General features: G+C 44.4%; 1 protein-coding gene across 1 annotated transcript in view; it reads right to left on the bottom strand.

The window, feature by feature from the left end:
* Positions 1 to 9,959: 9,959 nt before the first annotated feature.
* PROS1 (protein S) overlaps positions 9,960 to 22,043 on the bottom strand; it is a 104,480-nt gene continuing 92,396 nt past the window's right edge. The window contains exons 12-15 of the mRNA XM_040338728.1: positions 18,895 to 19,063; positions 18,655 to 18,806; positions 14,660 to 14,891; positions 9,960 to 11,278 (exon numbers count right to left, since the gene is read on the bottom strand). Coding sequence (XP_040194662.1) covers positions 11,136 to 11,278; positions 14,660 to 14,891; positions 18,655 to 18,806; positions 18,895 to 19,063 — 696 coding nt within the window. The 3' untranslated portion in view covers positions 9,960 to 11,135. The remainder of the gene's footprint in view (positions 11,279 to 14,659; positions 14,892 to 18,654; positions 18,807 to 18,894; positions 19,064 to 22,043) is intronic.

The raw sequence follows: 22,043 nt of genomic DNA, 5'->3' as shown, positions 1-22,043 counted from the left end.
TTTTATGTAATTAAAAAAAAAATTACTTGTAAGAGTTATGGGCAGAAGTGACGTTTTGATGTCGCTTCCACCCTGCAATGATATGGGGACAGGTGGGGGCCGTCCTCTCACTCATCCCCATACCAAGCCAGGGAGAGGATGCGATCGCCACTGCCGACAGCTCCAGTAAGCGGGCACCGCAGAGTGGCGGGAGGGGGGCCCTCTCCCGCCACTGATAAAAGTGATCTTGCGCAGAGACCACTTTTATCTAAAAGTGGACCGCCCACTAAAGAAGATACCGGGGTTATGGTAGCAAGCTGCCGACGTATAATAACGGCGGTTGGTCCATAAGTGGTTAAAGTAATTTTTTTTAAATAACAAACATGACATACTTGCCTGTTCTGTGCAGTGTTTTTTCAAACAGCAGCCCTGATCATCTTCTTCTCGGGTCCTCCATCGGTTCATCTGGCCCCTCCCTCCTGTCAAGTGCCCCCAGAGCAAGCAGCTTATAATAGGGAGACCCCCACCCCCTCTCTCTCCTCATTGGCCCACCGGCTGTGATTGACAGCAGCAGGAGCCAATGGCCAATAAGGAGAGAGGGTCTCCAGAGAGCCGAGGCTCTTGTGCACATCGCTGGAGGAAGATCGGGCTCCAGTAAGCATTAGGGGGGCTGCTACACAGAGGTTTTTAAAGAGCATATTAAATAGAGGCATTAGCCAGTGCATCACATTGGGGAATACATTTAAAAGAGCGAACAAAAGTCCTGGATGGTTTATCTCCAATGTAAAAATGCATATAAAAGCCTTCAAAAAATACAAGGTTGAGGGATCATCGTCAGCATTCAGACTTTATAAAGAATGCAACAAGAAATGTAAGGGTGTAATTAGGGCAGCTAAGATAGAACATTAAAGACACATAGCAAAAAAATGCCAAGAAATTCTTTAAGTATGTAAACAGTAAAAAAGGGAGGTCAGACCATATTGAGCCCATAGAGAATGAGGAAGGACATCTGGTTACAAAGAATGGGGAGATGAAGAAGGTATTGAATTCATTCTTCTGCTTAGTCTTCACAAGGGAATCAGGGGGGGGGGGGCTTCAGTAACCAAAACTGCTGTGTTTTTCCTCATGACGCATCATATGAAGCACCTTGATGGCTAACGGAGGACAGAATTGGAATTAGACTTGGGAAACTTAACATTAATAAATCACCGGGGTTGGATGGCTTGCACCGAGGGTACTTGGGGAACTCAGTCAAGTAATTGCCAGACCACTGTTCCTAATTTTTACTGACAGTCTACTGACTGGAATGGTACCAGTGGATTGGAAAAAAGCCATGTCGAACCAATATTTAAAAAAGGCCCAAAATACATCTCTGGGAATTACAGACCAGTTAGCCTAACATCAATAGTATGCAAGCTCTTGGAGGGGATGATAAGGGACTATATACAAGATTTTAGTAATAAAAACGGTATCATTAGTAGTAATCAGCATGGATTCAATGGATTCATGAAGAATTGTTCTTGCCAAACCAATCTATTAACCTTCTATGAGGAGGTGAGTTGCCATCTAGATAAAAGAAGGCACGTAGACGTGGTGTATCTGGATTTTGTAAAAGCATTTGAAACCGTTCCCCATAAACGTTTACTGTACAAAATAAGTACCATAGGGTGAGTACATGGATTGAAAAAAGGCTACAAGGGCGAGTTCAGATGGTGGTGATAAATGGAGAATACTCAGAATGGTCAGGGGTGGGTAGTGAGGTACCACAGGGTTCAATTCTATTTAATTTGTTCATAAACAACCTGGAGGATGGGGTAAACAGTTCAATCTCTGTATTTGCGGATGATACTAAGCTAAGCAGGGCAATAACTTCTCCACAGGATGTGGAAACCTCGCAAGAAGATCTGAACAAATTAATGGGATGGGCAACTACATGGCAAATGAAGTTTAATGTAGAAAAATGTTAAATAATGCATTTGGGTAGCAAAAATATGAATGCAATCTATACACTGGGGGGAGAACCTCTGGGGGAATCTAGGATGGAAAACGACCTGGTGGTCCTATCAGATGATAAGCTCAGCAATGGCATGCAATGCCAAGCTGCTGCCAAAAAAGCAAACAGAATATTGGTATGCATTAAAAAAGGGATTAACTTCAGAGATAAAGCGATAATTCTCCCACTCTACAAGACTCTGGTCCGGCCGCACCTGGAGTATGCTGTCAAGTTCTAGGCACCAGTCCTTAGGAAGTATGTACTGGAAATGGAGTACAAAGAAGGGCAACAAAGCTTATAAAGGGTCTGGAGGATATTAGTCATGAAGAAAGGTTGCGAGCACTGAACTTATTCTCTCTGAAAAGAAACGCTTGAGAGGGGATATGATTTAAATTTACAAAAACCCTTCCCTTCCACAGGCGGTAGTTTTAAAGGGAATCATTGATAGTTTAAAAAAACTATTAGATAAGCACCTGAACGACCACAACATACAGGGATGTACAAGGTAATACTGACATATAATCACACACATAGGTTGAACTTGATGGACTTGTGTTTTTTTTCAACCTCACCTACTATGTACCGTATTTATCGCCCTATAGCGCGCACCGGAGTATAGCGCGCACCCCAAACCTAGAGGGGAATCCTAAGAAAAAAAAGAAATACTGACAATTTACAGATACAGTTACTTACAGTTGCCCGGCGTCCATCGGCGGCCTTGTCCGGTCCGGCGTCCGTCTGCGGCATTCGTGGTTTCCTCGTGGTGTCCTTCCCGCTTCTTGCCGCTTCTCCCGCGCTGTTTTTGAACGCCGCCGCCGACATATACTGAGTGCAGTACACTCGGCTGGGCTCGTCCGCGCTCGGCTCCTCTCGCATAAAGGTTAGGTGGCGGCACAGGGCGTGACCACGAGCGGAGCCGAGCGTGGCCGAGCCCAGCCGAGTGTACCCGAGTGTACTGCACTCCGTATATGTCGGCGGCGGCTCTCATAAAACGGGGATCAGCGTATAACGCGCACCCACGATTTCCCCCTGATTTTAAGGGGAAAAAGTGTGCGTTATACGCCGATAAATACGGTAACTATAGTTTCTATATGGCAGAACTGTGGGAATTTCTGTTGATGGCAAGAGAAATTTCGGTTGACACATTTTTTTACATAAATAAAAACCTGATTCTAAACTCTTACCACTTTATCAAAAGGTTTTTGTTTGAGACACTTTAACAATGAGGCAACCATACTTCTCAAGTGTGTCATCCTGATCCTCACAGAGTCCCTTCCTGCCACTACAGCCATATGCAGAAAACTGTTATTTCTTGTTAGATGTACCATTTGAAAGAAAAAGCACTGCTACATAAAATTTGGACCTACAATAGTAAATGAATCCTGCTTTTTATAGCTTTGGTCAGTAAACTAGCCTTTATATGCAATTTGCTTGAATTGAGAAGATTAATCTTGTTTTATAAGGTGGCGGTAGTCTTGGATGATCTTCATTTTGGTTCTAGTTATGTCATAAAACAGCCCAGAGCACAGTTTGTACCTCTTCCACATAAAATGTACAGTTTATTCATGTATGACAGGCATTTGTTTTAAGGGGATTATTCTATTATAAGAAAGTATTCATATGGGAACTGTAATTGAAACATTATCTGGAAGACATTATGGGAATTGATAGATGAATAATTTCCTAATTAGTCTTTATTGAAAAAGATGCCAAGGATTCAGAAGAGACATTTTTTACATTTCTGCTTTCACTTCAAATAAGTTCTTTTTTTTTTTTACTAAATTGCTCCTCATCTGTGGAGGACGAGAATGTGTTAATAGGAGCACTTGCACTGAAAAGTGTCATAGGTTATAAAACCTAATATATTTAAAAAGATACAGTATGTCAAAGGAATCATAGAAAATTTCACGAATATGCACTAAATGGTCAAACGTTTCACACTTATATGAGCTTGCTGTATATCCCTTTCTAAAACGATGGTAATTTAATGAAGTGTCACCCCACCCCCATTCCTTTTCAGCTATGCCGGCCTTCATTCTTCTCAAAAGGCTTTGGCCAGCCATATATGTGTGTGCAAGGTGTGGTGTGGCGGACATTAAACACACATAGTCCTTGTTAGGCAATAGCAATATATTGTAGAAAGGTCCAACACAACACAACTAGGTCCAGTGGTAAGGCACGACGAACCGGAGCTACTTACAAACTGTAACAGCAGCCTGTCACAGGGAGCAGAATGTGGCCTGGCCAGTTCACACCCAAATGGGAGGCATCCTGGAGCAAGGTAGACGTAGTCCGTACACTGTGCCTACTCCTCTGGAACCTTTCCCTAAGGCCACGTACACAAGATCGGTTAAACCAATGAGAACGGTCTGATGGACCATTTTCATCAATCCAAACCGATCGTGTGTTTAAATTTAACCGATGGATTCCTAACCGATAGAAAAAAAATAATCGTTAGTAGGCACAACCATCGGTTAAAAATCTACGCATGCTCAGAATCAAGTCGACGCATGCTTGGAAGCATTGAACTTCATGTTTTTCAGCACGTCGTTGTGTTTTACATCACCGTGTTCTGACACGATCGTTTTTTTAACCGATGGTGTGTAGGCACGACTGACCATCAGTCAGTTGAAAAAGGTCCATCAGACCGTTCTCTTTGGATGGACCGATCGCGTGTACAGGGCTTTACTCTAAGCACTGTCTCCATCAGGGAACATTTCACTACACTAGCCACTTGCATAAAGCATGCCAAACCATGGAGACCCATGGTGTGCTAGTGACATACCTTATTCTGATTGCTCACGGTTCTAGCCGCTGGTTACTTTAGCATCCACTTAGACATACAGCCACTTTCACGGGAAATGAAGAGTGCATTGAAACCATGGAGCCAGAATCTTAAATAGACTCTGCCTGACCCAAGATAGCAGCTGGAGTCACATGGGACGCCAGAGTCCAATCAGACACCTCTCTCTTCTTGTGATCACAGGAAATCATAGAGGAACCAAGGGCCAAATCCTCAGCCAGGCGGCGTAACTTAACTTTCAGCAGTTAAGTTACACTGACTTAAAGTTTTTACCTAAGTGCCTGATCCTCAAAGCACTTACGTAAAAATTTCAAGCAGTGTAAGTTAAGTGCCGCCGTCGTAAGGCGTTCCTCCTCTCCGGGGGGCGTTTACAATTTAAATGAGGCGCGCTCCCGCGCCGGCCGTACTGCGCATGCGCGTGACGTCATTTTCCCGACGTGCATCGCGCGAACGTAATTGACGCCGGGCGGCTTTGTGGATTGCGACGGGACACTAAAGTTACGACGGGTGAAAAAAAGACGCGCCGGGAAAACAAATAATTTTTAAAAAAAATGACAGCGTCGCTCGGCATGCATTCCTGAGGGAGAACTCCATGCCAATTTTCAATGAAAAAAACGGCATGGGTTCCCCCTCAGGAGCATACCAGGCCCTTAGGTCTGGTATGGGTTGTAAGGAGACCCCCCTCCGCCGCAAAATTGACGTAGGGGGTCCCCCTACAATCCATACCAGACCCGTATCCAAAGCACGCTACCCGGCCAGCCAGGAAGGGAGTGGGGACGAGCGAGCGCCCCCCCCCCCTCCTGAGCCGTGCCAGGCCGCATGCCCTCAACATGGGGGGGTTGGGTGCTCTGGGGCAGGGGGGCGCACTGCGGGCCCCCCCACCCCAGAGCACCCTGTCCCCATGTTGATGAGGACAGGACCTCTTCCCGACAACCCTTGCCATTGGTTGTCGGGGTCTGCGGGCGGAGGCTTATCGGAATCTGGGAGTCCCCTTTAATAAGGGGGCCCCCAGATACCGGCCCCCCACCCTAAGTGAATGGATATGGGGTACATCGTACCCCTATCCATTCACCTGGAGGCAAAAAGTAAAAGTTAATAAACACACAACACAAGGCTTTTTAAAATATTTTATTATTCTGCTCCGGACGCCCCCCCTGTCTTCGTTATTAGCTCAATTACCAGGGGGGGCTTCTTCTTCCACTCTCCGGGGGTCTTCTCCGCTCTCCGGGGGTGTTCCGCTCTCCGGGGGGGGCTTCTCCGGACTCCGGGGGGCTTCTTCCATCTTCTCCCCTCTTCCGCTCTTGACTCGGCGAACCCCGGTTCTTCTGCAGCTCTCCGGTGCCTTCTTCTTCAGCGCTGGCTGCCTGCTATGTTTGTGTGTTAGCTCGATTTCAAACAGGCAGCCGGCGCGGTCTTCTGTGATGTCAGGGTCTTCTGGTCTTCTGTTCTTCCTATGTTGCCTCGTCGCCTGTTGTCGCTGTAATGATGGAAGCGCGCCTTGCATCACATTTATATAGGCATCGCCGTCCCATCATGCTCCGGTAGGTACCCACGTGGTGGGTGCACGTGGGTAGGCACCCACCACGTGGGTACCTACCGGAGCATGATGGGACGGCGATGCCTATATAAATGTGATGCAAGGCGCGCTTCCATCATTACAGCGACAACAGGCGACGAGGCAACATAGGAAGAACAGAAGACCAGAAGACCCTGACATCACAGAAGACCGCGCCGGCTGCCTGTTTGAAATCGAGCTAACACACAAACATAGCAGGCAGCCAGCGCTGAAGAAGAAGGCACCGGAGAGCTGCAGAAGAACCGGGGTTCGCCGAGTCAAGAGCGGAAGAGGGGAGAAGATGGAAGAAGCCCCCCGGAGTCCGGAGAAGCCCCCCCCGGAGAGCGGAACACCCCCGGAGAGCGGAGAAGACCCCCGGAGAGTGGAAGAAGAAGCCCCCCCTGGTAATTGAGCTAATAACGAAGACAGGGGGGGCGTCCGGAGCAGAATAATAAAATATTTTAAAAAGCCTTGTGTTGTGTGTTTATTAACTTTTACTTTTTGCCTCCAGGTGAATGGATAGGGGTACGATGTACCCCATATCCATTCACTTAGGGTGGGGGGGCCGGTATCTGGGGGCCCCCTTATTAAAGGGGACTCCCAGATTCCGATAAGCCTCCGCCCGCAGACCCCGACAACCAATGGCAAGGGTTGTCGGGAAGAGGTCCTGTCCTCATCAACATGGGGACAGGGTGCTCTGGGGTGGGGGGGCCCGCAGTGCGCCCCCCTGCCCCAGAGCACCCAACCCCCCCATGTTGAGGGCATGCGGCCTGGCACGGCTCAGGAGGGGGGGGGGCGCTCGCTCGTCCCCACTCCCTTCCTGGCTGGCCGGGTAGCGTGCTTTGGATACGGGTCTGGTATGGATTGTAGGGGGACCCCCTACGTCAATTTTGCGGCGGAGGGGGGTCTCCTTACAACCCATACCAGACCTAAGGGCCTGGTATGCTCCTGAGGGGGAACCCATGCCGTTTTTTTCATTGAAAATTGGCATGGAGTTCTCCCTCGGGAATGCATACCAAATGCCGTCGCTTGAATGGGCCTTTACAAGGTGTGACTAACTTTACACCTTGTAAAAGCAGCCCTAGTTTTACACCAGGCAAACTAACACTTACGGCGTAAAAACTAGGTACAAAAGCTTTGAGGATCGCCCTAAGTGCTAATTTGCATACTAACAGAGGCATTTCGACTCGAAATGCCCCCAGTGGCGGATGCGGTACTGCATCCTAAGATCCGGCAGTGTAAGTCCCTTACAGATGTCGGATCTTCTGCCTAACTTAGGAAAACTGCTTCTGAGGATCAGTTCCAAAGTTAGAACCAGAGATACGACGGCTTACGCCGGAGTATCTCTTTTGTGGATATGGCCCCAAGTTCCTCACAACTACCTTCTTCTTCTGCATTGCCACTTTCATCCCTATGCCTACACACTGATCGAAATTTAGCCTGGTTCAGCAGGAACTGGACGAATTTCAATCTATTTGTGTCCCTCCCACCTTTAGGCAGTAGTATAATCTATTCAATAATTCCTATGTCCTTCAATAGATGATAGAGAAAAACATTTATTGACAATTGCATTCAACAAAGATATGTCTGTTCCTCATTTGTCAAAATATCTGAAAAATACACATGTGTTTCCTTACAGCAAGCAATGAAAGTGAAGTTAGCACTGAAAAATGACAGCTGGAAAATTTGGTTGCTTTTGCACCGTGGAGGCAGTTCTCATTTCAGAGAAAGATAAATAAGCAGACGTGCAAAGAGAAAAGGTAAAGTGGTTGTAGGGAAGTAGGTAAGGTAAGACATTTTTTTCCTTATTATATTTCCTGTATGTTTCTGTATGTATCACCCCCTCACCCTCCTTATACTTACCTAAATCCTTTCTCAAACTAGCGCTGTCTGTCTGCAGCAGCAATGGGGTCTTTCTCTCGCCTCACAGGACAATGAGGCAGCAGCGGGAGCCGCTTCTTTCAATCAAATTCTGTGGGGGTGGGACCAAGACATGCTGGGTGTGTTTATGGACCCACACACAGCCTGGCTCAGGAGTGCGCCCACACATGCACCCCCCATAGCAAACGGCTTGCTATGGTGGCACATACAGAAGAGGTGGAGCCAAGAGCACTGGTCGGGGACCCCAGAAGAGGAGGTTCAGGGCTGCTCTGTGCAATACAATTGCACAGAGCAGGTAAGTGGATAAGTACAACATGTTTATTGTTTTAGAACTTTATTACCACTTTACTTTTTTTTCTGTTTCTGACCTAAACAAATAAAACATGCTGAGTAGAAAAGACTGAAGATGGGTCCCAGTTCTTTAATCCAGTCACATGTGCCTGTGTTAGATCCTTAAATCTGAACTTTAATCATTTTTCATCTTTCCATCTATTACATCTTCTGCTCTTGTTGTTTTAACTTTGGATAGTAAAACATTCAGCTGCCCAAAGTTAAAATTATTGTAGCCAAACTTAGTGGATGGAGATTTCTGCAGCATATTTGGCCAGTACAGAATCACAGTATATATAAAATATTATGCAAAGTGGTTGGAAGGAATGCTACAGAATGGCAAAGATGTTTTTATTAAAAATTACGTGATCAGACTGCAGTTCCTCTTTAACACTGCAAAGAGAACTTTTGATCGAAAAAAGGATTTTCACATTCATTTCACAAGTAATGTGACCAGGCTAACCACCACCCAGATATTTACAAATATAATAGAATTTGTGCTCTGCTTTCTTTATGAATGTACATTTTATTTAAAACAATTTTTTTTGCAGTGGTATGACCACTGTAAGGCCATACCATAATCGTTCTTCTGAAATCACATTACTGGCCTTAGTAATGATGTCCAACTGAAGAAAAGTGGGGTTGATTTACTAAAACTGGAGAGTGCAAAATCCTATGCATGGTAGCCATCAGCTACTAACTTTAGCTTGTTTAATTAAGCTTTGACAAAATGTGTAGCGCTACGTATTAGTGTATTGTGAAAAAACACCACATAAAATATACTCAACAGGGTATAACCATAAAGTAACAATGTTCAATCCACATGAAAACAATCAGTCCATGTAGAAATTCAATGTGATAAATTGTAAATTGTGAGTAAATAACATAATAAAGATGTCATGAGATTAAATGAACCATCCCAAAGAAGATCTTCAGATGTAAGATGTAATTATGAATGTGCTTACCGGAACCGTTGGACCCGACTGTCATACGACAACAGGTCAATCGAGCTTACGATACCCAACCAGCTGTTCAACGGGACTGTCAGCAAAGATCCAAAAAGACGTGGAATACACTTCACTGGTGTCCAGAAGAGGTCAACCGAAGGTAAAGTCAAGGAGCCTGGTAATCCTCAGCCGAAGGTGACTCTGATAAATGTGTCTCAACCATGGATTAGTTAGAGAAATCGCGAAGATCCAACACCCATCTGAGATCAGCTCAGTTAAGACAGACAGCAACCCTTAATAGGGTAATGGGGACCAGCTGGAGACACTCAAAAAACTTTCCCTCCACAGAGCATGCAAAGAAAGGAAAAAATAGGGGCTCTGATGGTGCAGGTCAGCAAAAAAAGGTTTTAATGGTAAAAACCAGCATACAGGTTAAAAAAGCGATCACAGTTTAAAGATTCAAAAAAGTAATATGGGAGCAGGTGTTGTTAGCCCGACGCGTTTTGATCCAAGAAGGACATCTACTGGGGCACCCTATTAAGGGTTGCTGTCTGTCTGAACTGAGCTGGTCTCAGATGGGTGTTGGATCTTCGTGATTTCTCTATCTAATCCATGGTTGAGACACCTTTATCGGAGTCACCTTCGGCTAAGGAATACCAGGCTCCTTGACCTTACCTTTGGTTGACGTCTTCTGGACACCAGGGAGGTGTATTCCACTTATTTTTGGATCTTCGTTGACAGTCCCGTTGAACAGCTGGTTGGGTACCGTAAGCTCGATTTGACCTGTTGTCATATGACAGTCAGGTCCATCGGTTCCGGTAAGCACATTCATAATTACATCTGAAGATCTTCATTGGGATGGTTCATTCAATCTCATGACATCTTTATTATGTTATTTACTCATGATGGACAATTTATCACGTTGAATTTCTACATGGACTGATTGTTTTCATGTGGATTAAACATTATTACTTTATGGTTATACCCTGTTGAGTATATTTTATGTGGTGTTTTTTCACATTACACTACTACGTAGCGCTACACATTCACCCACACTCCTTTGGAATTTTGACACATACTTGTACAGCCACTTCACCTCCCCATTCGCTTTTTTAGTGTTTCTTTGTTATTTTTGGGTAGCGCAATAATTTTACACTTACGTTCTGTCTAAACAGCCAATGAGTGTATGCTTCACATGTTCTAGCCCACCTTAGGAGCAGGAAAGAGAAAAGCTAGGTTGCTAGGATGAAGTCATGAAATAGAAATTGCACTTCAGTCAGATGTCATACATAAGGCTGATGGATTATATTAGGCAGAAAGTTTAAAGGGAATAAGCATTAGTAGACTTCTTATTTAACACAAAAAAACTTAAAATTATATATAAAAAAAAACATAGTATTTTCTATAAAGTTAACATTGTTTTAAATGGAATGCTACAATACTTTTTCAGATGCTGGAAAAACACATAGGATTTTTTTCAGCACTTGGTACCTCACAGCATAGTAAAAGTACAATTGTAAAGAATATTTCATTCTGTTGCATCTGTTATCAAATAAGTTTGGTATTTCAGTAGTAGGTGCTAAAAAAACAAATAGAAATAAAATAAACTAAATGAAATAATAAAAAAAAGCAAACAATTCCAGAAAACTATGAAATTAAAGGACAGGAATGTGACCGGATATCATTTTGTTTGGACACAGCCTCATCCAGGTCTATCAGATTTCCATTGATGGCCACATCCATACAACCAATGTAGAAGGCGGAGACAGGCGTAGCGGTAGGCGGGATATCTGATGATAAGAGCAAATATAGTATTATTAACCCCCTAGTAGGTAATGAAGTTAAATATAATCAAACCCTACATTTGTACATTTGCACCTGGATTTAATGAAATTTAGTAGAATGTGGTTGTAATGCAGGACTAAATCCAAAAATGAAAAATTGCTATTAAGTAGAGTTTTTGGTAGAAAAGTCATGCCAAGTTTTCTGCTAGAAAAATTCCTGTGATCTTTTCTTTTGTGTGTACACTGTACTTTTCATGTACAGTGCAGTATACAGGCCCGTCTCATTTCTGGCAACTGTCAGATGCTAGGAATGGCACTGTTTTCCTGGTAAAATGTACATCCTATTTACATGTGTGGGAATTAGATCATAAGTAGCTACCCAATAGCCAAAATGCATGGTGGGTAAGAACAGGGGACAGAGTATTGACTGTGAGCTTGGACAAAGACACTCTCATAGGTAAGTGTGCTGTGTATGTTCACAGTATGGCAAACCCCACCCACACCCTGTAGACTTTAGCTATGCTTTAAACTTGAGCTCTAAGCACAGCTAAATATTCAGTTAAGATTTGCCCCTTAATGACCAGGCCTTTTTTTGCGATACGGCACTGCGTCGCTTTAAGTGACAACTGTGTGGTCGTACAATGATGTACCCAAACACAATTGATGTATTTTTTCCCCCAAATATTTAGCTTTTTTTTTTTTGTATTTGATCACCTCTGCGTTTTTTATTTTTTGCTCTATAAACAAAAAAGACCGACAATTTTGAAAGAAAAACTATGTTTTTTACTTTTTGCTATAATAAATATTAAAAAAATGTCTTCATTAGTTTAGGCCAATATGTATTCTTCTACAAATTTTTGGTAAAACAAAATTGCAATAAGCGTATATTGATCGGTTATAGTGTCTACAAAATAGGGGATAGATTTATGGCATTTTTATTTGTATTTATTTTTACTAGTAATGGCGGTGATCAACGATATTTAGCAAAACTATGACATTGTGTCGGACAGATTGGACACTTTTGACACTTTTTTGGGACCATTGACATTTATACAGCAATCGGTGCTATAAAAATGCACTGATTAATGTATGAATGTCATTGGCAGGGAAGGGGTTAACACTAAGGGGCAATCAAGGTTAAATGTGTTCCCTGGGAGGTGTTTCTAACTGTGGGGGAGGGGCCTGACTGGAAGTACAGAGAGATCACTGTTCCAGATCACTAGGAACAGACCATCACTGTCAGAACAGGAATCTGTTGGTTTACATTGATAGATCCCCATTCTGCCTTTCAATCGCAGGTGGCCAGCGGTCATCACAGCCCCTGGCCACACGCATTGGCTCCCCCGCCATGCACTGTAGCTGTTAAAGGGTTAATGATGACGGCTGGTCGGCAAGTGATTAAAGGATTAGTATGCCTTTAAAAAAAAAAATGCTGTCATGGGGTAACATGGTGAGCCTGTAAGGATGGACTTTTGTTTGCTTCCAAAGGGTTTTGCATTTCTGTACAAGTCTATTAGAATGCAAACCTGCTTGAAGCAGATCAAATGCAGGTCTGAAAGAGATCAACTGCAGGTCAAATGCATCTGTCATTGAATTTTGAATGATCTCAGAAGTGACCCAACAAAAGTCTAAAGCTTATCTAACAGGTAGTTCCTGTATTTTTCAAGACTTTATTGGTACGTTTAAACTAGGGTTGTCCCGATACCGATACTAGTATCGGTATCGGGACCGATTCCGAGTATTTGCGGGAGTACTCGTACTCCCGCAAATACCCCCGATACCCAAATAGAATACTTGCCCCCCCGCCGCCGCCGCCGTCGCCGTGAAGCCGCATCCCGTCGCCATTCGCCGCATCCCCGCTGCCGCCGACTGTGTCATACGCCGAGAACATTACAGCTTTGAATAGCTGTAATGATTGGCTCCGCGCATAGACACTCCCCCTTGCTCGGGTGAACTGTCCAATCCCGAGCGAGGGGGAGTGTCTATACGCAGCGCCAATCATTACAGCGATTCAAAGTTGTAATGTTCCCGGCATATTACACAGTCGGCGGCAGCGGGGATGCAGGTAAGTGGGACATGGCTGCATGGGGGGAGACGCTGGATACATGGGGGGGGAGACGCTGGATGGGGGGAGACGCTGGATACATGGGGGGGAGACGCTGGATGGGGGGAGACGCTGGATACATGGGGGGGGAGATGCTGGATGGGGGGAGACGCTGGATGGGGGAGGAGACAATGGCTGCATGGGGGGAGACGCCTGATGGGGGGAGACGCTGGATACATGGGGGGGAGACGCTGGATACATGGGGGGGAGACGCTGGATGGGGGGAGACGCTGGATACATGGGGGGGAGACGCTGGATGGGGGGAGACGCTGGATACATGGGGGGGAGACGCTGGATGGGGGGAGACGCTGGATGGGGGGGGAGACAATGGCTGCATGGGGGGAGACGCTGGATTGGGGGAGACGCTGGATGGGGGGAGACGCTGGATGGGGGGAGACATGGCTGGATGGGGGGGTGACAATGGCTGGATGGGGGGGGGAGACGCTGGATGGGGGGAGACAATGGCTGCATGGGGGGTGACAATGGCTGCATGGGGGGTGACAATGGCTGCATGGGGGGTGACAATGGCTGCATGGGGGGTGACAATGGCTGCATGGGGGGTGACAATGGCTGGGTGGGGGGAGACAATGGCTGGATGGGGGGTGACAATGGCTGCATGGGGGGTGACAATGGCTGCATGGGGGGTGACAATGGCTGCATGGGGGGGTGACAATGACTGCATGGGGGGAGACAATGGCTGCATGGGGGGAGACAATGGCTGCATGGGGGGAGACAATGGCTGCATGGGGGTGACAATGGCTGCATGGGGGGTGACAATGGCTGCATGGGGGGAGACAATGGCTGCATGGGGGGAGACAATGGCTGCATATGTGTCGGGACATTGCTGCATTTGGGGACACATTTAAAAAAAGTATCGGTATTCGGTATCGGCGACTACTTGAAAAAAAGTATCGGTACTCGTACTCGGTCCTAAAAAAGTGGTATCGGGACAACCCTAGTTTAAACCCAAAGGTAAATTTCCACTTCACAAATGTAGAGGACCTCTGCTTTAGAGGAGGAGCCAGGATCACTGGTGGGAGACCCCAGAAGAGGAGGATCAGGGCTGCTCTGCACAAAACCATTGCACAGAGTAGGTAAGTATGACAAGTTTGTTATTTTAATTTTAAAAACATTCTCACTTTACAACCACTTTATATCTGCACTACCTCAGGTTTGGTCAAAGGCAACAGAGGGAGGGATGGATTTTTAAATACTTTTTTCTTTTATTCTGCTCAGAATTTTTGTTTTCTACCCAAAAACATAGTGTCAAGAAAAAGAAGTACCTGGAATTCCTCCTAAATATGTATCCAATTGTCCTTTCATTTCCTGATCCAAAACCGACAACTGCGTTTTCATTTCTTCTTTGTTCGCATAGCGGATTTCAGTGTAGGAATCGGATGTGATATCCAGAGCTGACTTTGTAGCTGTTATGCCTACGAAGAGGTTTTTGTCCGTACATATCCTTTTTGTTGACAGTCGTGCCACTGTGATGCCTTTAATACTGACAATGATGTCCTTAAAAAAAAGAGTTAAACAGAGTCTACTAAGGCTTACATTTAACTCATTCATTACCATTCATCCCGTGTTTAGGGCATGAAGCATTCAGTAGTATTGATAATCCTACCTGCAGAAAAGGCAAATACACTCATGTGTTTTCATGATGTTTCTACAGCAGTGGACTAAAAAACTTCTAGGGTTAAAGTGGATGTAAACCCGATTCATGAAATTTGAGCTGGGCACATATATATGCAGTATTTTGGTATCTCTTTTCAATGAGCTAAGTCTTATAACTCTCTTCTGAACGGTTCCTCTGTTATCAGCCTGAGAACTCCTGACATATTTTTTGACTTTTTAGACAAAAGCAGCCTGAATCTTTTGTCAAAGCAGGTTGCTAAAATAGATTAGCAGAGAGCAGCTCCTATTACAAAACATCTCTGAGAGTCTCTGCCTATGAGGAGAGGGGGTGTGTGCCTTTCCTCCAATCAGCAATGTTAGCTATCTTTGCTGTATGCCCAGACATCACACTCTGTGTTAACCAGGAAGAGAAAATCTCCTAACACGATCTCAACTTTCTAAACAGTATATAAATGTGAAGACAGCAGATATACATATAAAACCTATGTAGGGAGATTTGGTTAATCTCTGTGTATCATCTGAGGCTGTTCACTTCACTGGGTGTATGGAGGGTTTACATCCACTTTAAGTACAAAAGTTTGATTTACTATGAAAACAAGGGTGTACCTTAAACTTGACAAATTCTCTATAAATGATATGTGATTTGTACAAGCACAACCTGTTATTAAAAGCATTATAATCAAATAAGAATTAAACCCGCTTCGGATTTATTTGTGGGAAAATGAACAACACTCTATAGACATAAGAGTTCCCCAAAATACTCACTGATTTCTGTGTACAGATGGTCAAACATTTTTAGAATTTTGATTGAAATACTTCAATACTAAAAAAAATGGCGTTTGCTTTTATGGGAATTACGTTGCTTTGGACCGCAGTGACCAAAAAAAAAACGAAGGATCAGGATGGAAAATTTTTGTATAACAAACAAAATTGTGTGCATGATATTTGTTTGGAAAAGTCCATTCATTCCAAAATCAAATAATAAAAGCTAATCAAATTTTGAGGTACTTTAGAATGACATTCAAGTAGGGTTGTCCCGATACCGATACCAATATCGGTATCGGGACCGATACCGAGTATTTGCGGGAGTACTTGTTCTCCCGCAAATGCCCCCGATGCCTGGCCGAATACTTGTCCCCCTCCCCGCCGCCGCAACGTGCCATCGCCGCAAACCTGCCGCTGCATACCGCAAAGCCGCCGCCACGTTAATCTGCGTGCGGGGAACATTACAGCTTTCGTTTGAATAGCTGTGTTCCGCGCCGCGTATAGACACTCCCCCTTGCTGGGGATTGGACGGGTGATCTGTCCAATCCCGAGCAAGGGGGAGTGTCTATACACGGCACGGCGGGGAACACAGCTATTCAAACAAAAGCTGTAATGTTCCCCGCACGCTGATTAACGCGGCAGCGGCATCATCTAGGTATGGGGGACATGGCTGCATATATGGGGGACATGGCTGGATATATGTGCGGGACATGGCTGGATATATGTGGGAGACATGGCTGGATATATGTGGGAGACATGGCTGGATATATGTGGGGGGACATGGCTGGATCTATGTGGGGGACATGGCTGGATATATGTGGGGGACATGGCTGGATATATGTGGGGGACATGGCTGGATATATGTGGGGGACATGGCTGAATATATGTTGGGGACATGGCTGGATATATGGGGGGACATGGCTGGATATATGTGGGGGACATAGATGGATATATGTGGGGGACATGGCTGCATATGTGGGGGACATGGCTGGATATATGTGGGGGACATGGCTTGATATATGTGGGGGACATGGCTGGATATATGTGGGGGACATGGCTGGATATATGTGGGGGACATGGCTGAATATGTGGGGGGACATGGCTGCATATGTGGGGGACATGGCTGGATATATGGGGGGACATGGCTGCAATATGTGGGGGGACATGGCTGGATATATGGGGGGGGGGCATGGCTGCAATATGTGGGGTGACATGGCTGGATATATGTGGGGGACATGGCTGGATATATGTGGGGGACATGGCTGGATATATGTGGGGGACATGGCTGGATATATGGGGGGACATGGCTGGATATATGTGGGGGACATGGCTGGATATATGTGGGGGACATGGCTGGATATATGGGGGGACATGGCTGGATATATGGGGGGACATGGCTGGATATATGGGCGGACATGGCTGCATATGTGGGGGACATGGCTGGATATGTGGGGGGATGTGGCTGCAATATGTGGGGGGACATGGCTGCAATATGTGGGGGGACATGGCTGCAATATGTGGGGGACATGGCTGCATATGTGGGGGGACATGGCTGCATTTGGGGACACATTTAAAAAAAAAGTATCGGTATCGGCGAGTACATGAAAAAAAGTATCGGTACTTGTACTCGGTCCTAAAAAAATGGTATCGAGACAACCCTACATTCAAGTCAAGTAATCAAATGTACGGAGAATTTTCATACAAATGCTCACAAAAAATCTTCCTGTGAACGTTCGTTTGAAATTATACTGGTGTATGGTCAGCTTAAGTTATGACAAGTTTTTTGCATCTTTTCTTGGTTATGTGTGGATATTCCTATTAATTAATAATATGTGCAGTATATACAGTAGTTACCGTTTGTAATCCTTTTTGACCATCAATGTCAAATGTCAAGATAGAGTTGCTGAAAATTCTAAAGTTGGATTCACACCTTTCCATGCACATTTTAATGCATTGTTAAGTGCATTGTCATTGATCACACTTTTAAAGTTTGTAAAGTCAAAAAAGAGTTTGTATGGATAAGGCACTATTAGGTTTTAGATACACTTCAAAGCTCAATTGAAGTTTCAGTCTAAATAAGCTAAATACACTTGTATTTGTTCTTTACCCAGGCATGCACAGTCTGCAACACTGAAAAAGAGTGTATGGGTAGGGAACTAAGCTGAGTGCTGAGTTACGAGATTCCAGGGCCACGTATTCCATCTGCAGAATGGGGAGGAAAGGGTGATGGAATGACCACTAATAGTTTTTAGAACTAGTTAAATAAACAAAATAAAAGAAAACTATTTGAAAAAAATAATGTTAAATACTATTGGCTAAAAAAGTATTACATTTTTTCCCTAAATATCAAGACCACAAGAGGTGACTGGATATGTCTAGAGGTGAAAGCAAAACCCTTTTTAATATATTGATTTTAATATTATATCACAGTCTTCATAGGTCCTCTTAAAGGTTTGTGTTTTTTCACCTTAATGCATCCTATGCATTAAGGTGAAAAAACACCTGGCAATGACAGCCCCCCCAGTCCCCCCGTTTTACTTACCTGAGCACGTTCAACTGCTTGGCTTGTCCCCGGCGTCCTCTTCTCCACTGCTTCTCTGCATTTATTGGATAGATTTATAGCAGCGCAGCCATTGGCTCTCGCTGCTGTCAATCAAATCCAATGAAGCGGCCGCCGGGGGGGCGGAGCCGAGACAGCCACCGAGGGACCCCAGAACAGACGGATTGGGGCCACTCTATGCAAAACAAACTGCACAGTGGAGGTAAGTATGATATGTTTGCTATTTAAAAAAAAAATAATGAAGCTTTACTGCCCCCAAGCACGCTTGCAACAGCAGTAATAATTATAATAAATATAAAAAAAAAACTGTAGACATACTTGCACAATGTCAGATGACTGATCCTCAATAGCTATTGCCAACGGCACGGTGTCTTCTTTAACTAGCGCAAACATTACCCCAGTGCCAGTAGATGATCGAATGTCCAGAGTAACATTCACTATCCAATCTTCCTCAATTGATGTGATATCAGCTATAAGGAACAATAACAAATTATATCTGTATTGAGGCAATGCCACAATATAATTTTATAAACAAATGCATTATGCACAATGACTTACTGTAGTTGAGTTTGAAGTGGGCCAGTCCTCCTCCGGGATAGTAGGAGCCCTCCTCCACATCCACCAGGCAATGCTTACTCTGCTTTCCTTGGATAAATTCCTTTACACCTAGTGCTCCTTGATTCATCAGGTTCCATCCACGGATACAACCATCCAGTCGGGGGTTAATCTACAGTGAGATATATGTTTTTAAGCATGGGAGGAGGAGGGTTTAAAATAAGTTCCACAATTTAAATTCAGTACATTTTTTCGGATTAAAAGCGTAACTCGAACCCTTTCCCACTTCACTGAAAATGTTTTTCTTCTTTTGTCTATAGCCTTATACACGCGATTTGGATTTGGGCTTTAACCTACTAACAGGAAAAAATAAACAAATAGTGAAGTGACCTCCAATTTGTCATAGGGCAGACGTTCCCCTGAGCCCAACCCTAATGCAATGTGCGCTTGGATCTCTGTGTGAAAGAGAAGGGAGGGGGTTCCTATCCCAAGAGTTTCTGTTTATGATAAGCATGTCTCCTATCTAAGTAGTGGTCAGTATAGGCTTTCTAATCTGCCCAATCAGAGTCCTCCTAACAAGGCTTGGTTGGGGCCATCTTGCTTACTCCCCACACATGAGACGATCTATTTCAACTAGAATCAGGTGACTTTCATCCCATTCTGTGATTCCATTTCTTTGGACAGCTTTAGCAGTAATGTCGTTTAAGATGGTAGGGTGGTTGTTACATTTGCCTTACTAACATGATTATATGGGTAATATAGTAAAATGTCAACAAAGGAAAGACATAGTATTAATTTTTTCTTTGCTATGCTCTTTTGTTAACAGAGGTTACCTCTTGTGTAAATCTCATGTCAAAATGATCAGTAGATCCAGAGCTGTTGAAGTTTGATATACTGCATAGCTAAATTGTTCCTGTAAAAGTCAAACTTGACCTTTCTCCCTTCCTGTTGGTCCTTGAAGGTGGCAGCCCTTAGTAACTCAGTAAATGGAAGGAAATTACTTTTACAGGAGAATATGAAATTTGTATTTCACATCCCCTTTCCCTGTATCTCTAGCTCTACAAATCATTTTGACATGCAGATAACTTCTGCTTGGGTTATTTTTCATTATTTGCTGAGTTGTTTAATAGTATTATTTGTACTACTGAAGTAGCCCTATATCAAGCTGCTCTGTGGAAGTAGCACTCTGAAGATCCAGACCGCTACCCTTCATACACCTTTACATCCTTTTTTGGGTGTACAACGGCAGCAGCGCAGGAGCCTATATAAACTGCATTAGACATCACTGGTGTTTGCTCCTGTTCCCCTGATGACAGTGTTTGAGGGTGAGACATGTTGGGCGGGGCTTAACTTGTGATGTCAGTGCTTTCACCACGTAGCCAGCGGCAAGGTTTTGGCGGTTTTACACTATGTGTGGGCTCTGTTCCCCTCCATGAGCGAGGATGTGGCCTGATCTGACATTTTGATCCTTGAAATCACTGGAACCAAAAGTTGGTGTCCTGCTATTGCAATTGATGAATGTCTGGAGGTCTGTTAATTACATGCTTGGCTGATCTCTGTGGTGGGTATCTTTCATATTTGGTAAGAGGCCAACCTTATTTGCGGTGAAGGCAACAAGTGTATTGGTCGTCTCTTCAAGATACATTCAAAGATAGTTGGATAGTTGAATGTTTTCACTCGTTCCCGGACTTTACTGTTTTTTAGAAGATTTGCACATCACTGATGTTTTTCACTTAATGTTTGTGGACTTTAATTTGTGCGAATGTGTACTCATTGTATGTGTATATATAGACTTTACACAGAGTGCAGCAGCCTAGATCTCTTGCAGTGCTCCTTGCGCAGTGCTCCAATCATCAAAGTTCAAGATCTGGCAAGTAGCACTGTTGATTGGAGCACTACACAGGGGGTGTGGGACTGCTGGAGATCCAGAACGCTGCACTCTATGTGAGAGCGGTGGTCTGACTCTCCTGCATGCTGCTGGTACAAGGCAGCTTGATATAGGGCTACAAGGACAGAAGGTGTTTTTCAGATTCGGCGTTTACAAGACTAAAACAGTTTTTTTTGCTAGAAAATTACTTAAAACCCCCAAAAATGATATATATTCTTTTTCTTACACCCTAGAGAATAAAATGGCGGTCATTGCAATACTTTTTGTCACACCGTATTTGCGCAGCGGTCTTACAAGCGCACTTTTTTTGGAAAAAATTCACTTTTTTTAATTAAAAAATAAGACAACAATAAATTTGGCCCAATTTTTTTATATATTGTGAAAGATAATGTTACGCCGAGTAAAATGATACCCAACATGTCACGCTTAAAAATTGCGCCCGCTCGTGGCATGGCGTCAAACTTTTACCCATAAAAATCTCGATAGGTGACGTTTAAAAAATTCTATAGGTTGCCTTTTTTGAGCTACAGAGTAGGTCTAGGGCTAGAATTATTGCTCTCGCTCTAACGATCGCAGCGATACCTCACTTGTGTGGTTTGAACACCGTTTTCATATGCGGGCGCTACTCGCGTATGCGTTCGCTTCTGGGCGCGAGCTCGTCGGGACGGGGCGCTTTAAAATATTATTTTTTTTTGTTTTCTTATCCGCCGCGGAGACCGCCGTTATCGTTTACACGCCAGCCCACAGAAGATATGGATACCTCGGTTGTGGCAGCAGCTGCTGCCGTTACCGAGATATCCATCTTTAAAAAGAGGACGTATATATACAGTGGGCGGGCGTTAAGTGGTTAAAGGACAAGAATAAAAAAATAAAACTAATTTAAAAAAGACCTACACCTGTTACTTTTTTTAACCAGCCTGAACACTTTTGTCTAATACAAAATGAGGGCTCAATTGGGCGTTAAAGGATCACTAAAGGTATTTTTTTTTAAATAACAAACATGTTATACTTACCTCCACTGTGCAGCTCATTTTGCACAGAGTGGCCCCAAACCTGGTCTTCTGGGGTCCCTCGGTGGCTGTCTCGGCTCCCCCCGCAAGGACACAACACTTCAATGTGAGCGAGCTCGCATGGTGTTGAGTGCTTGTGGGCACGCTCCCATGATACAGCCGGTATCACTCGGCCCCACCCTCCGGCGCGCCGCATCATTGGATGTGATTGACAGCAGCGCAAGCCAATGGCTACGCTGCTTTTAATCAACCAA

This window comes from Rana temporaria, chromosome 2 (assembly GCF_905171775.1).
Source record: "Rana temporaria chromosome 2, aRanTem1.1, whole genome shotgun sequence".
NCBI classification, from domain to species: Eukaryota; Metazoa; Chordata; class Amphibia; order Anura; family Ranidae; genus Rana; species Rana temporaria.
This window is presented reverse-complemented; position numbering and strand designations above follow the sequence as displayed.